General features: G+C 39.3%; 1 protein-coding gene across 1 annotated transcript in view; it reads right to left on the bottom strand.

Moving 5' to 3' along the window:
- Positions 1 to 17,951, bottom strand: part of Hmcn1 (hemicentin 1) — a 456,088-nt gene that overhangs the window by 188,386 nt on the left and 249,751 nt on the right. Inside the window, exons 17-25 of the mRNA XM_057769675.1 lie at positions 16,126 to 16,221; positions 15,383 to 15,510; positions 13,703 to 13,847; positions 10,613 to 10,725; positions 9,964 to 10,123; positions 9,189 to 9,357; positions 5,798 to 5,925; positions 3,666 to 3,938; positions 2,327 to 2,422 (exon numbers count right to left, since the gene is read on the bottom strand). Coding sequence (XP_057625658.1) covers positions 2,327 to 2,422; positions 3,666 to 3,938; positions 5,798 to 5,925; positions 9,189 to 9,357; positions 9,964 to 10,123; positions 10,613 to 10,725; positions 13,703 to 13,847; positions 15,383 to 15,510; positions 16,126 to 16,221 — 1,308 coding nt within the window. The remainder of the gene's footprint in view (positions 1 to 2,326; positions 2,423 to 3,665; positions 3,939 to 5,797; positions 5,926 to 9,188; positions 9,358 to 9,963; positions 10,124 to 10,612; positions 10,726 to 13,702; positions 13,848 to 15,382; positions 15,511 to 16,125; positions 16,222 to 17,951) is intronic.

Genomic DNA, 17,951 nt, shown 5'->3' with positions numbered 1-17,951 from the left:
AAGCAAAACATTTTTCCTGATGAGTTCACTACAGTGACCAGAAGTGAAATTAAAAAAAAAAGTTCATTCATCAAATTGACAAGATATAGAGGAAGACTGGGAGTGAAGTAAAAGCTGAGTAAAGATGTGGCATTGCTACAGGAACCCATCAGGAACCCACCCAGCCAAATAGAGTGTGTAAGGAGTGTGTAGAAAATGAGGCCTATGGTTAATTTGGGAAAAGGCTTCCACCGCCTAGGTATACTTTTCAATATCTTATCTGTTCATCAAAAGACAAGAGTTCAAGCCTTTAAAAGAATTAAACAATGCAATGAGAAAAAATATTTTCCTGGATTTATTTATGAATAACAGAGTAAATGGAAGTAACATGCTTATGTATCAAAATGATAAAAACTGTATTAGAATGCATATTAAAGCCAGAGGGGATATTACAGATAGAAAGACAGTAGCAACTGTGCTGTGAATGTTTTATTTGGAAAAAAATGTAAGTGGAACTATTCCAAACACCTAAAAACTTGACGAACTAGTCCCAGGATGGGCTGCAAAGCTACAGAGAAACCCTGTCTCAAAAGAGAAAAAACAAAAAAAAGGTGATGTGGGATGTTTTTCTGTATATGTGTTGCTTTTATTGGTTGATGAATAAAACTGTTTTTCCAATGGCTTTTCAGAGTAAATCCAGGTAGGGAATCTGAAGAGACAGAGAGAGAGAGAGAGAGAGAGAGAGAGAGAGAGAGAGAGAGAGAGAGAGAGAGAAAGTTGGTGGAGTCAAAGAGACACAATGTAGCCGCAAAGGAGTAACATGCCACACCAGTAAGCCACAGCCTAGTGGCAATACACAGATTAGAAGAAATGGGTTAACTGAAGAGGTAGAGCTAACCAATAAGAAGTCTAAGACATTGGCCAAACAATTGTAACTGATAATAAGTCTCAGAGTGGTTATTTCATAAGCAGCTTCGGGAACAGGCAGGTGAAGAAAAACTGGTCCGGGGTACCAGCGGACCGAGAATACATCTAACTACAATATGGTGGGCCAATGAGATGGCCCTTGCTCTGAAGTCTGAAGACTGACTTTGATCCCCAGAAGAGCAGAGAGACCCGGCTCCTCAAAGTGGTGTGTACACACACACACACACACACACACACACCCCAAGGAAAAATCATCTAACTACTTTTGGATGCACCCAAGAACTCTATTTCAAAAGGACATGAGGACCTAAGAAAAGATGGTTACTTTGTGGAAATGGGAAGTCAAGAAGGCTAACGAGAGTAAGGGATCCAAGCAGACTGAAAAGCAGCTATGCCACAGGTAGGGTCAAGGGCAGCAAACACCACAGGACTTAAATGAACTCATGCTATTCTGAAGATGCCTATTCTCTAGGTCTTGCCTCTCTGGTTCTCAATGGCTCTGAGAACTATTACTGATAAATTTTCAGATATCTGAAAAATCTGTTAAAGCTATCTTTCTTAAATACTGGATGAAAGAGTGGAGTGGTTGCTACTAAACCCAGGCAGCTCGATGGCTTTAACTGCTGCCACCTCCGGGGACAACTAAGGAGAGATTCCCATTGGGACAGTGATGCTGGCAGCTGTCTGGAGCCCTCCTGCCCTGCCCAGACTTTGAACCAGACCAAGAACCCTGCTTGGACTTTGTTAGGACTACCACAGGGCAGTTTGAGTTACTGTGAATGGATGCCTATGGGAGAGAATGTCTTCAGCATGTACTTGGCACCAGAGCAAGGATAGCAGAGACAATGGTCCTCTCACACACCCCTGTGGAGACTGGATCAGCTCCTGGCAGAAAACGTGATCCTATTTTAAAGAGGGGTTAAAAAAACCCACTGAGATACATGTTTCTTACAACCTAGTCCCAGAATTACCAGTGCGAGTAGACCTGGAGGAGTAGAAAAGGATTAAAATAAAGAGCCTCAGACAGGGGATAGCTCTGATTTATACCCCTTCCTAACTGACATTTACAGGGAATATTGTGAACAGAATAAATGCAACATTTTAAACAAGAAAACATTTCTAGAAAGAATAAAATGAAAAGTAATTTTTAAAAAAAGATTTGAAAAATTTTGGAAAACATCCTAGATTAGACAAGCCTGGATGACTGGGAGATCCTTTTACTGAGAGAAATAAAACATGAATGATGGAAAAACACCAATTCAAAAAATTGTTTGGAGGAGGAGAGTTTCCGTTATATTCAAATGTTATAGCAAGGACTGGCAGGTGGAATTTCAGAAATTTCAGATAGAAATTTAGAAATTTAGCCATATCCCAAACTTATGACCTGTTACCCACGCCTGTACCCCTAAGTGTTGCATACCTTTTGCAGGGCATGGAAATGCGATGCGCTGATTGGCCAGTCTTTCTTGGAATGGCGTGTTAAAAGGAGGCTGCAGGTCTTCCACTGTAGGTGGTTCTAGTACAAAAACAAATACATTGCCTCTGATTTTCCTTGGACACTTTCTCATTCTGATTTCCTTAGTCTTTGATGCCTGTGTTCAGTCACCTACTAATTTTCTGCCCTTCTCCTGTCTCCCAACAGGCACTTCTGTCTGTTGTTCGAACATGTAGCACCATGCATGTTCCCACATCTCTAGCTTCCTCTCCTCACATTCCCATGTAAATCTTTATGCTCTCTGACCCATGTTAAAGGTTTCTTGTAGGTATACTGTTATCAAATACAGTCCCATTAGGATTAATGTTCTATGCGACCTCTGTGTACAGTCTGTAGTGATGTACTGCTGAGATTTGCAATAGTAGAAATGGCTGTTTTTCTCCTCTTACTCTAAACATGTGCACTTAGTAAGGTTTATTGAGCAAATAGATGAGCTAGATATGCTCCCCACTAGCATCCTAGACACTCATTCCCCAGCAATTATAATGTCCCATTTACTAAGTTCTAAGTGTTACACTGATTTTTACACTGTTCATGCTTACTTCCCGCCTTTGTATGGTATTCCCTCTGGCAGGGTGAGACAGAACACTTCTAGTGATTAGTGTTCCTGCCAGCCAGGAAGCCCTCAAACTAAATGCTACTTTAAAGGATTACAGAATTCCTACCTGGCACCCCAACCTGAAGTAGTCAATTTCCAGAACAGTAACCTTATTTTAATTTACTCACTCTACTTTTCCCCAGCTACGAACCTTGTTTCTTTCTTTACTTGTTTTAGGGCTACTCACACTAGAATAGCTCAGGAAAGCAGGGGCATTTGTCACTACAACATCACCATTGCCTAGAACATGACAGACACTTGGCCCAACCTCAGTAACAGCCTTCACAATAAAGCCAACAACAATAGAGAAGCAGCGAGCCATGACCTCTCAGGGATCAGTTGAGGTGAGGTATGAGGTGAAATGCTACTCCAAATAGCTCCAGCTGCAGTTTCTCCCAAACCAGAAAAGCTGGGTGGCCCATTACTTAGGACCATTTCCATTATGTACACCAGAGACTTTAGTTTAAAGAGTAAACATAAAAATTTCATTTGGGGTTAGCAACAGTTCATACATTAGCTTCTGGATAATGCGCCCTTCAAAGCTAAAGTTTTAGGTAGTCATCTCCCTAAAGAGATCCATGATTGCACATCCTGTGTAGAGCCCAGGAGTCCTGTTTATTCTCACCCTCATTCTACCAGACATATGTTTCTTACGTCAAAACCCACCTTGGACGTGTAGTGTCGCCTCTGCTTCATCAGTGCCGGCTATGTTCGTAGCAACGCATGTGTATGTGCCTGCATCTGAGATCACAGCCTGCTCGATGCTCAGAGTTCCATCTGGATTGCTAAGAAGCTGCACCCCATCAATTGGCACGGGCCTTGCACTTTTAAACCAGGTGAACACAGGAGGTGGAGACCCATGGGCATTGCATGGGATGTCTACTCTCTGGCCAACTTGGACTTTTATGTGTCTAATTCCATGCTGTATTTTTGGAGGAACTGGAAATTATAACTGAGCATTAATCATCACATGTTTATAAATCCTTTTTTTCACTCTGAATGAAAATGCCTTACCAAGAAGTTACACACAAAGAGTAGAATAATCTCTTATTAGCTGTGGGATGTAGGGTGTGCTAGGGAGCCTCTTGAGGCACATTTCTTTAACAATCCAGGCAAAATGAATTAAATGTACAGGTGTAGTACCAGTATACTGCTGAGACTATAGGAAATGACAAACACAATACTTCTAATCCCAAACTTCATGAATAGGAAGCATTTAACAACAGTCAGTTTCCTTTAGTTTATAAGTAACATAAGGTCAAAAGTCCTCTCAGGAACCTCTATAATATCATAGCAAAACAGAATTCTCTCTCTACAGTCACAGTCAGTTTGTATGCCCTTTATGGAAGGTAGGTACTAAGAAATGCTTTTAAAGTTTTTTTTTCTAATTTCAGAGACAAACATTACACATAGCTTACATTGTCTCCCCAGATGCATCTTCCTTTTGAGAACATACTGATGCACCTTTATCTAAACACTAGAGAAAAACCTTTACATTGTGCACTATAGAGGCAGGAGTCTAATTTGAATTCATGAGATGCAGCTCTGTAAAAGGCCCATTCTCAGGGTGTCAGTCTCAAATCCTTCTAAGGTTAAAAGCATTGTTATCATCATTCTGGGAAAAAAGAACACTAAACATGAGAGGTTAGGTAATGTACCGAGTGCCTGAGAGTTGGTAAATGATGGGACCCTCTTCTGATGTCAAAAGTCTAGTTCATTAACCTTCATCAGGCGATGAAAGGAGACAGAGACAGAGACCCACATTGGAGCACCGGACTGAAATCTCAAGGTCCAAATCAGGAGCAGAAGGAGAGAAAGCACAAGCAAGGAACTCAGGACCGCAAGGGGTGCACCCACACACTGAGACAATGGGGATGTTCTATCGGGAACTCACCAAGGCCAGCTGGCCTGGGTCTGAAAAAGCATGGGATAAAACCGGACTCACTGAACATAGCGGACAATGAGGACTACTGAGAACTCAAGAACAATGGCAATGGGTTTTTGATCCTACTGCACGTACTGGCTTTGTGGGAGCCTAGGCAGTTTGGATGCTCACCTTACTAGACCTGGATGGAGGTGGGGGGTCCTTGGACTTCCCACAGGGCAGGGAACCCTGATTGCTCTTAGGGCTGACGAGGGAGGGGGACTTGATTGGGGGAGGGAGAGGGAAATGGGAGGCGGTGGCGGGGAGGAGGCAGAAATCTTTAATAAATAAATAAATAAATTTTAAAAAAAAGTCTAGTTCAATGGGATGCCATTGTCACGACTGGTCTAGAAATGAAGCCAACTTAATGCCATCTCAGACCATTTTCCTATGATGTTTAGGTTTCTGTTATTAGCTCCATATCTGCCATGGAGATGGATAATCAGCATTGAAGGGAAGAATAACTGGTGGATTGTGGTAAACTAACACTTCCGCTAGAGAAGTGTGAGAACCTCAAATAATGACAGAAAGAAGCATTTTCTCAGTTATTGAGTTCTTTATATGTCAAATGTGACTCTTCAAAAATGTTCTTCTGTGAGAATACAATCAGATATCAACATTTTGAACACATTTCCCTCCCCTACTGTATATCAACAACAATAGAGACATCTAGAAAAACCAAGGTCCAATTATTGTCTGAAAATAGAAAGGGGAGAGTTACACATAGACAACAAACTTTTCAGAGGAAATAGAAGAAAACCATGTTCTTATAGTTCAGAACTCTTGGTCTACACACAACATAAAGGTTCACAATCAAATGGGCTTCACTGTGGACAGTGGACAAAGCTACCCAGGTCATCTTTTCAATACTCACCATGGACACTTAATTTAACAGACTGAGTCACATTCCCAGCAATATTCGTGGCAACACAAAGATACATTCCACTGTCTGAAATGCGAGTCTCTGTGATCTTCATTGACCCAGAAGGGAGGAACGTGTGTCTAGGAGGAAAACCCACACATCAGATCATAGAATGAGAGAAAACAAACACCCCCACATAGTCGCACATCAGTGTTACACAACTGTGCTGCAAATAACTTTTGAAACAGCCCTCTCCACCGTCCCACAGGTCCATGGGCCATGGAAACAAGGTTCTCATAATTATCTTTTGTATTCTGTCACCAAACAACTGTCCATCTCTGTGCTTCAATAGGCTTCTGCTACACAAAGCAAATGTGTGTTGTAAACTTTTCAACTTATTTTGAGCATTTTTCCTTTCAGTTTTTATTAGCACATGTTACTAAAAACACGAACGCATTTTATTGTATGTTCCTATATTTATACAAAGTATTTTGATCATATTTACCCCCTTTACAATTCTCTTATTCTCTCCAACTTCCACTGACACCCTACATTTCCTCAACCAGTGGTTCTTCAACCTTCATGTGTGTGTGTGTGTGTGTGTGTGTGAGAAAGAGAGAGAGAGAGAGAGAGAGAGAGAGAGAGAGAGAGAGAGAGAGAGAGAGAGAGAGAGAGAGAGAGAATGAGTTATCTAGGGTTACTCACAGGAGCATGGGTATAATTTTTTTTAATAGGGTAATAGGGGCATTTGGCAACTTACCAGTGACTTCATGACTGTAACATTCTTTTTCAATGCTTCCCAAATAATTGAGTGTGTTTCAGTAAAGGCAAACAGAAAGTACATCTTTTCAAATTTGTCTTTAATAGCTCCCTCACTAAATAATGATGTACTAGATGTTATTAAGTATTATTAATGTTGTATTAAAGTCCTTTTGAGAGACTGTCAGAGCCACAGAGATCTACCTAATATCAAGATTTATTAGAGCTAAGTCAAACTATAGTAAAGAACAGAGACATCAAAAATGACATGCATGCATGAGAACACACGTTGTAATCGATATTAGATGGAATATTGAGAAACATGCAGAAAGGGCCTGGAAATGTAGTCCAATGGTAGAATGTTCATCTAGAATGTAAAAAGTCCTTATACATTCCAGAAAACAAACACATGCACACCATAAAGTAAGAATTGACTATTCAAAATGATCTTGGGTAATTGACTTTCCAAATGCAAAAAAAAACTAAGTTACATTACTGCTTAATATCATATGCAATATAAAAATTCAGATGGAGTAGTCTAAATATGAGAAATAAATCTTTAAAAAGGGTTTAAATATTTAATATTTTGAATATAATCTCAAAAAAGATACAAGGACTACAAATCTACAAAGAATTGGTTAATTCTTTGAGCTCATTAGAAGCATTAAAAACTTATCCTCAAATACATCGTTATTAGATAAAATTAAAATCGTAGTGACTGACTGAGACAGGTGACAATATATATGACAGGCCCAAGTTTCTTATCAAAAGCAAATATCAAACATCTGCATCCAGTAAGAAAGAGAGAAGTCAACATAAACCTGTGAAGCCAGTATGGAGAGGCAGTTCAGACAGCATGAGTAACCAGCACACAGCCACACATGTCCACATTCACTTGAAGTCAATGCCATGAAAACTAAAACCACTCAAATATCCATTTCACACCCACTGAATTGCAGAAATGTTTAAACCAGTCAAAGCTTCACATTATTAGGAAGTAAAGCCTGGCCCACTGCATCCTGTGAGGGCAGTGGTTCTCAATTTGTGGGTCATGACTCCTGGAGGAGGTGTGGAACAATCCTTACATTGGCTCACATCTCAGATATCCTGCATAATGCATATTGCATTATGATTCACACAGTAAAATTAGAGTTAAGAAGCAGCAATGAAATAATTGCATGGTTGAGGGTCACCATGACATGAGTTGTACTAAAGGGTCACAGCATTAGGAGGGCTGAGAATCACTGTGTGAGTGGAAAATAAATGAGACACCTCCGCCCCTTAGGAGAGCAACTGGGCAATGCCTGCAAGACTGGAAGGAGGAGTTCTTTATGACAAGAAAGCATAGTTCAACGTTACAGTTTCTAAAAAACTCATGCTTGTGCACACAAACAGACATAATTTCACTGAAAAGACTTGTGAGAAGAAAGCAATTCACAAGAAACAAGAAGCAGACCACGGTATCTCCAAGGAGAGTAATGGTTAAATACGAAGTAAAAGACACATAGACCAGTTAAATTGAACACGCTGACTCCATGTGTGTAGTGCCGAATGCATGTAATACAATAAAGCAAAGAGCAAAATAGTAATAATATTTTTCAGAAGAGCAAATTAAAAGCAGACAAGAAAAACAAAATTGAAACCATAAAAGCAATTTTCTGAACTTCTCCAGGATGAAGGGTTGCACAGCGAAGGAGGGAAAGAAATCCCGACTGGGGAAGGATGCGATGGAATTGCTTTATAAGTAACATTCTATGTTTTACTTTATAATTTTCAGTAAACTTCTTTCAAAGATTAAAATTATGCAAAGTTGTTCCTGTTTTTTTTTATCATGTACATATGTGTGTATGATAACATGGTCATGTGTGTGTGTGTGCACTAACACTTACAGAGGTCACAAGTTTGTGGTAGATCCCCTGAAATTAGAGTTACAGATGCTTATGAGCTGTCATCATGTGGGTTATGGGAAATAAACCTGGGTCCTCTGCAAGAGTAGCAAGTGCTCTTAACCACTGAACCATCTCTCTGGCCCATTATCTCATAGAAATCTCCCAGGTAAGTATCATCCCACTATACAAATAAAAGACATAAATTCAAAAGTGTCCCCTGGAAAAGGTGCCAAACATTTAGGCAAGCTGTATATGACAAAGATGAGTTTAAACTCATATCTGGAAGGCAGCAATGGTTGTGTCCTAAAGCCCTGGCATTCTTCACGCTGTGTCACTTAGCCTATAAATTACATCATCTCAATGGACCTTATTTATGGATGAGTTTAATCAAAAAGATTTACAAAACCAGCTAATGAAAGTTGAGTCTTATATACGACAATGCCTGTTGTGTTTTATTGCCTCTGGGGAGTAACAGAATTCTGTTACTGCACACAGGGAATTCTGCACACGGGGTTGAGAGAAACCCACACACAAACCATTTCAGTAACTACCTAGTAAAATGACCAGTGGGAACTGTGGCAAAGCCGTCATAGCATTTACGACCTTTGGAAATGATGTGTAAGGTATACATAACTCAGATGTGCATGTGAATTAGCGCAGCTGTAAAGTTATATTTTGATACAGTTGCAGGCCTTAGCGGACATCATGTAGTAATTTACGTCTCCCTGTGTTGATCTTCACCCTGGACCTCTTACCTTGGAGAAAACGGAGAGATGAGTTGACTATCTTTGGCCCAAGTAATGATGGGTGGGGGTAAACTCTTAGCTTCACAGGGGAGTGTCACCTCTTCCCCAGCCAGGACAGAGATCTCCACAGGCTTATCCTGGGACAGTCCTCTTTGGTCCCCAAACACTCGGGGTCTTACTAAAATAAACACAGGATGAGGAAGGGAAAATAATGCACGGAAAACAAAGCAGTTTCATTTACATTCAGTCATAGACTTCCAATGTTCTTAAGTCACTTGCAAGAGGATGTTGAGTCCCAAGGTTTGGGGTATACCTAAAACTTCCTATTAATACATTTATAGCAAGAGCTAAAAGGAAATGAGGAGCAAGCTTCAGTCATTCCTTGCGGCACACCATGGAGAGGTCAGCTGAGATGGCCTCAGGTCTGCCCAGAGGAGCTGTACTCCCCAGAACAGAAGGCTGCTACCCAAGACTTAGCTTCACATGGAGTTTTAACTAACTGCTGTTCCTGCAAAAAGTTGGACGTAGTAAGCATACTTCTTGGGAAAATAGTGTGGAAGTTTTCCAAAAGGTTATACAATTACTTTCCCACAAATCAGAATCTAAGCGGAGGTGGTTTTGGTTGGCAATGAAAATAAAAGTGTATCTTTTGTTTTTACAATGTCAGCTTAGGAGGGAACTTCACTTTGAGGCCACCACCTTCGGGTACCTGACTAAGGAAGAAATTGTGAGATCTGTATGGTTAGGCTATTTCAAAGGCAAACCTCCCTTGGGTGGCTCTCACCATAGACAGTCAGCTGCACTTTCCTCTTGGCATAGCCAGCTGCGTTGGTGGCTGTACAGATGTACTCCCCACTCTCCTCGCTTCCCGGTGACACCACATACAGACTCCCATCGGCCCCTGCAGAAAACTTGGCGCTGCCAGTTGAAATCAGCTCTCCTTTCTATAGGCATAACAAAGCATAAATGTTTTTGTATATATTTTTAAAGGTAATATAAAGGAATAGCTTTATTTAGAAAAGGAAGAGAGAGAGAAATACCTGCAAGGGGTAAAAGATTTGCAAAGGGCTAATTAGAAGGGAGTTGTTTATGAGAGAGAAGAGACAAATAGATTCACTGGAATGGCATTCCTCCATCCCAAGCCATTCCTCCTCCACTGCATAGCTACCTAAGGACAAGGATACCATAACTGTAGCAGAGGTGAATGGCACCACTACAGCCATCTTTTATCAGGGAGATCCATCTGAGACACATTCACCTGATTCCTTGGAGGATATCCAGCACATTGAAACCTTTCACGCTATCCGCAGAGGAAGCCAGCTCAGTGAAGGACTGATTTCCCTCTCTCACTGTCCTGCCAGAGCCCCCGGATGTAACTCTGCAATACTCCCACATACTGTATTTCAGGGACTGCCACTAGATCAATGGTTTACCTTTGACCAGGTGATAGATGGCCTGGGGATCCCACTTGCTTTGCAGGGTAACGTGACTGGAATGCCCTCAATTGTGCTGAGTATCTGCTGTCCGTGCTGAATGGTTGGCAGAACTGGAGACAGGAGGAAGGGGGACATCTGAGTACCTTTGCTCCCATTTAGTATCATATACTTCAAATTGAACATTTTCAATACATTCTTAATGTTTGTGAAAAATCAGTTTAACATAATCTTAGTACGGGAACGCATGGCAAAAATACAATAAGTATAAGCTAGACGGATCTAATAAAAGCTTAAAACCAAGTGTTAAGTGATGTCTAATACGGTGACCTCTCTAAAGAAAACACAATTGGACTGAATAAAACCAATTATTTCCCAAAAATTCAAGATAGATTATAGTCTAATGGTTATACATATATCTTGAGAACAGCTCTCTGGTTACGGTCCACTACCTGTTGAACTTCAGTAAGCTGATGTAAGCCCACCTTTAAATACATGAGCTGCTTAACCACCACTTATTAAACAAAATCCATGTCCACAGAGCCATTCAGTGTTTTACTAAGTTTAAATTATAAAAAGGATGGTTCTTTAAAAGGAATTTAGTAAAACTAGAGAGATGTTGGGAATTTACCTTTAAGCGATAAAATAAAGGACAAGACATTTCCCAGTTAAGAATAGCGTGTCTTTGCCTTTAGGAAGCCAGAGAAAGCCAACAGTATGTGAGGAGCCATGAAAGGAAAGGAAGACCGAGGGCTTGCTCTGCTCCGTGTTCTTAGCCAGAACCGAAACGCACCCAAATGACCAACACACCATATCCTCAGAATAACAACTCCAATGAAGGCTTCCACACATGCATGATTTCTAACAAAAGGAGCACAATGGAAGCCTGGTGTTTCCAGACCTTTCCATTGCATCCTGTGGGAAGATGAGACTAGAACTCTTCCCTGGAGCTCAATTGCTTACCACATTTCTTGCTTAAAGTCAGAATTTTCCAGAAATGTCATACTACCCTGGAATAGAAATTTGCTAGAACAGAAGATACCACAGACCCCCCCAAGTGCAAAAACTCCGTGGAAGGCTGGAATGATGTATCCTATGCACTCATACTTTCCCATGGCTGGCATTAGTCTTTCACTAATTTTGTCTTAAAGACTTGGCAGCAAGTCTCCAGCTCTAAACAAGAACATCGAGCTACTCATGAAAGCGAGAAATTGAATTTCCAGGATCATGACAGAATACGCAGCTCTCAAATATGCTGTCAATTTGTGGCAACATAAGGGAATGCCATGTTTTTAAAGCCATATTAAGTTAGACAGTAGTGAAGAAAAGTTGCAAATTTGATCAGTTCTGAGGCTTGCTGACATCTGGGTACGGAGGAGCAGCTTCTCTCCAGATCATGAGTCTATGTAAATCAATCTGACAATTAGATTTTGTCCTTTTTGTCTGACTTTGTATTCGAATTTCTTCATTTTTAAAAATCTTTTCCTTTTAGAATTGGTTGAACATCTTTCATAGGTATTCCTGAGAGCAGATACAACAAAGAATGAACTCATTAACATGAAGCAGGCACGAAGCGGCCATACTTTGTGCTGTGCCAGGTTTGGTGGTGTTATAGACCAAACCAGTTGATTGTTTTGGACTAAAATGGAGCAAAAACTGTTGGGAAATGACCTCTTAGCTTTTAGTCATTAAAATGTCTTATGTCCCAGTAAATCAGGTCATTGGACTGTCTGTCTTTTCGCCTTTCTGCGACAGCAAACACATGACTGATATATTTTTATTTTTTATTTTTTGAGACAGGGTTTCTCTGTAGCTTTGGAGCCTGTCCTGGCACTCTCTCTGTAGAATTCACAGAGATCCACCTGTCTCTGCCCCGCCGAGTGCTAGGACTAAAGGCATGTGCCACCAGCACCTGGCCACATGACTGATCTTATCTCTCCTCCCCACAAGTGAAAATTCGGGCTCTGCCTAGGTGATCATTAGGAGAAAAGGTGGAGACAACATGAGGGTGTTCCAACGCAGCATCCTTAAGCCAGTCCACAGCACCCTCCACGAAACTTATCCTCTGTCCTTTAAAAATATCCACACAAGGGCAGACAACCCGACATGCCGTTATTATTTCAGGTTATAACTAAATGTAAGTTATCTGAGGGTATTTTTGAACCCTCTCAAGGACATGTCAAGTGATGTTGATAGCTATTGGCATAAAGCTGGAGGAGGTGGTGGAGCAGGCATGTAGAAGGAGATGGTTTACCGCCTCTGGAACCTTCAACAGACAAAACAAAATGTGTAAGCTAGTAGTGTTCCCAACTCATGCTATAAATAGCAATTGAGTAAATGAATGAAACCAAGTATTCTATTGACCTTTTGCTACTTTCTTCCTAAGAAACTCATTTGTTGTATATATCTGTTTTCAATATTACATTATAAAAGCAATATAACAAGCTCTTAAAGACAACTATAAAAATATTAGGAGAACTCCTCAAACTATGAAGGTGTACATTATCATTGAATTGTTTTTTTTTTTTTTTAAAAAAGCCTGGTAATTGTTACAAGTGGAAAAAAAAGAATGCCTCTGGATTTTCTTATTTGTGACCTTTAAATTATTTATCATGCAAAAAAGATTGCTCGGAACACATGACACATGAAATGACTTTTAGCAAAGCTTGGGTCACTTTTAGTCCCAACACAGAGGGGTCATTAGTAAGGACATGTTTGTTGCACAATCCAAAAAAAAAGAAGAGGAAATTTAAGGCAATTTGGACAGAACAATAAGTTCAGCCTGCCTGAAATTAAAGTGTATTTTTAAGCATGATTCTTTGAGAGCTGAATTGACTTTTATCAATTAAGAAACCACATACAAAAGCTCTTGGCCAGACGTGGCTGGTGACTCCCTAGAATGTCTTTGTGTACATAGGGAAAGGAAATCTGGAAACAGTAGTAACAATGCAGAGCTTGTTCAAGAAATATAAAATAACAATCAGGAGAAGTCTCTCCTTCTTGCAATTAGAGGAACAGAGTTATTTGATTAAAACCTATGAGTCCTGTTTTGAACAAGGTTTGGAAACAATTATATCAGGATTCTCTTACCATGCACGGCCACAGAGGTTGTTTTGTTATTGGTTCCAGCAACGTTAGTGGCCACACAAGTATATTCGCCTCCATCCTGAAGCCGGACTCTCTCAATATGGAGACTCCCATCGCTGCGCATAGTTATGTAAGGATTCTGTACCAACTTTCGAAAGGAATTAATAAAGAGTCATTTATTTTTAATTAGAAAAGCCAGCCTAAATCAGTTCTGCTTGTTTTTTCTTAGCTGAATTATCAAATTTATTATAGAGCAAATTGGGATTTTAGCATTCTTTATGTTAAAAAAAATAACCAATATTTCCTAATGTTCCTTAATGTTCCTAAAAATTTATCAATCATATTCAATCCTGATATCTCTCCGGAATTATACCTATGATTTTCTATCAGAGAGTCATGCACTCCCAGAAAGGGGATAAAAGAGATACCACCAACCTTGTGTTTCTCTGAGTTCTGCTGCTAAGGACTCGCATTTCACTAGTAGCTTTTTCTTTTGGTTGAAATTGTCCTTTCCAGGAAGGTTTCATCACCACTAGCAAGCTCTTTGATATTTTTGTTCTGGCACATAGGTATTTCTTTATGCCAAGGGAGTGTGACTTCATCTTAGCACCCACTCCTGCCTGTTGCCAGGCTCAAAAAATACAGACACAGTATGATCCAGAAACCATGTCAGAGAAGCCTGACAATAGTTTAGTATTCAAGGGATTGTTTCTAAACCTGTACCGTTTTACATGTTAGTGTCAAGCTAGCTTCATATCTAAGGGTATTTATTTGTCCATGAGGTATTCTGTTTTTTTTTTCAAATTTTTTATATAAATATAAGTACGCTTGTAATTCCTCATATGGAGTCAATTCACTTCTAATGAGTACTTCTAGAAGCCAGTGAGTCTAGATTCTCTGCAAAACAGGGGAAGTGGTCTGCACTAGATGAAGTTCTGTTTCAATAGAGTACACATTTATGGAAAATTTTCATAGAATTGAAATGCTGCCCATATCCTTTCCTAATTAAAAATTATATGCTGATATTCAGTTATATGCTAGGGATCTACCTTCCTAAATTAATCCATCACAAAAGAAATTTACAGCTCAACACAAAAAGGGTAATATATGAATTGGAAGATTTTAAAGGAATACTAATATTTCATAACATTCTAAACAAAAGGGTATAAAGTAATTAAGTACTAAGAAAATAATACTAACTTAAATTTTACATATTTTGAAAATAGTTTATTAGTAACATCAAATTTAATGTAAAATTATAAAAATTATACTACCAATTATTTTTTAAAACTTAAAGCTCCAAATAATATAGATTGCATAAACATAATAACATAAAAAGGAAGCCTTTTTGATAGAGAGATGGATCCACAGTTAAGGGCACTGCTCTTGCAGAGGCAGCTGAGCTCAGTTCTCCAGACCCACCCACCTCAGGTGGTTTCCAACTGCTTCTAAGTCCTCTCCACAGGATTTGATACCTTCTATTGAACTGTGATACCTACCTACCTACCTACCTACACACACACACACACACACACACACACACACTGGACAAATAAATAAAATGAGAAATCTTTTTTCAAGAAAAGATTTGGCATGCTTATAAAACATGTTTACAAAACCAGGCTTTTAGTGTTTGTGACATAGTTCATTAATTCTTAGGAGAAAATAAATAAAAGTTCTTACCATAGCTGAGTTCTTCATCCACCGCCGTTCTGGGATGGGATTTCCAGCCAACAGGGTACAAGGCAGGGTTAGCTGCTGTCCTTCAATAATATTAGCCACAGAAGGGCTGATTCCAATTAGCGGGGCAACTACATCAAAGAAAGAAGACCCAGCTTCATCAGAACAGGGGTGGTGGTGGTATTATTATAAGCAAGATGACTACAAATCATGTTTAAACCTGGAGCTTTCAGGAACAGAATTTAAAATAAGAATGAAAAAGAACTTGAATGTGCTTTCCTAGAAATTAACAAAGCAATACCACGAATGAGCACAAAATCTTTAAAAGATATAACTCAAAAAATGTAGGTAGAGATAGGCAAATGAAGACACACAGAAAATTCTATAAAACAGTATTAATGAGATACATGCAGTAAAATATTTAATGTTATAATAATTTGAACTATAAAATACTATGTAAAAACAATTCTAAAGAATTTATTTATTTTCAGTATGAGAATTTCCATACTGGGAATAAATGAATAGTTTAATCAGTCAGTGTGCTTTAGAATGACCAATAATCAACAGAAGATGCGGAGCCTGAAGCAGATGTTCTTTAAATTGTTTATAGTTGTAACATTGTATGAAATATGGCTTAGGGACAAAAACCTCTACCTGGCTCTAGAATAAATAGATATTGTCATAAGCAAGGGATGATATCATCAACATCAAAGAAGTTCGAAGTTTTTGAAGTTAATTAATCTTACCGAGTCCTGTCACCGTTACTGTTGTCTGTGACTGTATTTTTCCAAACTGGTTTTCAGCTTCACAGATATATGTTCCTTTATCACTTGCCCATAAATCTAGAAAGAAGAACTCATTTATTCATTCAGGACCACCATGAAATCTTGATACTGCACCAGGCACAGTGCTGAGATCTGTGACAGAAATTACATAAGCACCTTCTGGCCATTGCTTTCTAGGGAAGGAGCGAACAAGCTCAGACATCACAGCAGGGTAACAAATTCTCTATGATGTTTATACAGTGAGCTGTGGATGCACAGACAGGAAAGAAGAATTGATTGTATGTGGAGGAGTTAGGAATTCATAGCAGAGGTAAGATCCCAGCTGTAGTTTAAAGAGCATCTGGACATCAAGTCTCAACAACGTAACGGCCCAAATGTGAGCTGAATAAGGGTGACACCAGTGAGCATGCCAAATTGCACAGAGAAAAGCCTGCCAGGCTTCAACTGTACACAAGGAGCTACAGGCAACTGAGGAAAGCTGGAAACAGGATAGATTCCAGGGAAGAGACACCAACTGGTTGTCTAGTGCCACATATACATACAGGCAGAATTATATGGCCTGTAAAGGTTATATTTAGGAACACACACACACACATAAACACACATATATGCATGCAATAACAATTAGTTTTTTTAAAGGCCACAAATTTGAAGGAGAGAGGAAACGGGTATATGGGGGAGGGGTTAGAGGAAGTAAAGGGAAGAAAGAAATGTCCTAATTAAATTATAATCTCCAAAATTATATATAAAAAAAAGAGTAGCTAGTAGATAGGAAGAGCCGTCTACTTATGGAGAATTATAAATCAAAAGCAGAGCTTGAAGAAAGATCTTTGAAGTATCTCTTCAAAGAGTAGAATGGTAAGCCACCCGGGGTGCACTTCTGCTGTTTGTGGGGGTCAGTGTTTCGTTGCCCCAGTCAGTAAGGGCAGAACCTGTTTACATTTAGGGAATAAAAAACTAGGGAGAAAATACACAGAGCAGATTCATAGAGAAATAAATAGTGTCCGAAGTCTGGCAAGAATTATGAAGACTCCACTAGAAATTTGTAGATTTGATGTATGTATAATCATGCAAGCCTAACTCTGTATAGGAAAAGTCATAGCTATTCATCTAGCTAGGAAAACTACTAGATGCTATCTATACTCTGTGCTGAGTTCTGATGTCCTTAGTGAAGGACCACATACTGTAGAGACACCAAGTATTCACATGTAAAAACACACATTTTTAATACAAATTTATTTTTCTCATCCTCCTTTTTACTGCATGTTGTATAACAATGCAATTTTTATTATGCTATCATAACAAATACATAGAACTGTTTTCCAAGATCATGAAGAGCATTATAGAAGATGCACAATTAAAGACAGCATCAGGAGGGTAGCATTAGTTGCAATCTGGAAGGCATGGTCAGGAGGCTGATGTTCAAGCCTTTAAAGGTAGTTCTTGGCTTGCAAACAATAAGGAAACCAAGATGAGATTTTTAAATATTGGAATGATTTTAATCTTATAAATATTATAACCAAGTGTGTCCAGTTCAATCTACTAGCAAATTATGAACATAGATATTTGTAGATAGAGTCTGGCCTAGTGGCACACAGGAGGCTGAGAAAAGAAGACAGAGGTCAAAAGGCCTTCTGAGCTACCATACTGAATCTTTATCTTCAAAGAAGAAAAACAAAAAGGGAACTATGTAAAAACAAGAAATACACACATACAAAAGAATATATATAAACAAGTGCACAAATACACACGCATGCTAACACACATGCACACACGCATACCCTTTA

The sequence above is a fragment of the Chionomys nivalis genome, chromosome 5 (genome assembly GCF_950005125.1).
Source record: "Chionomys nivalis chromosome 5, mChiNiv1.1, whole genome shotgun sequence".
NCBI classification, from domain to species: Eukaryota; Metazoa; Chordata; class Mammalia; order Rodentia; family Cricetidae; genus Chionomys; species Chionomys nivalis.
The sequence above is the reverse complement of the archived record's forward strand: the minus strand, read 5'-3'. Positions and strand labels throughout refer to the sequence as shown.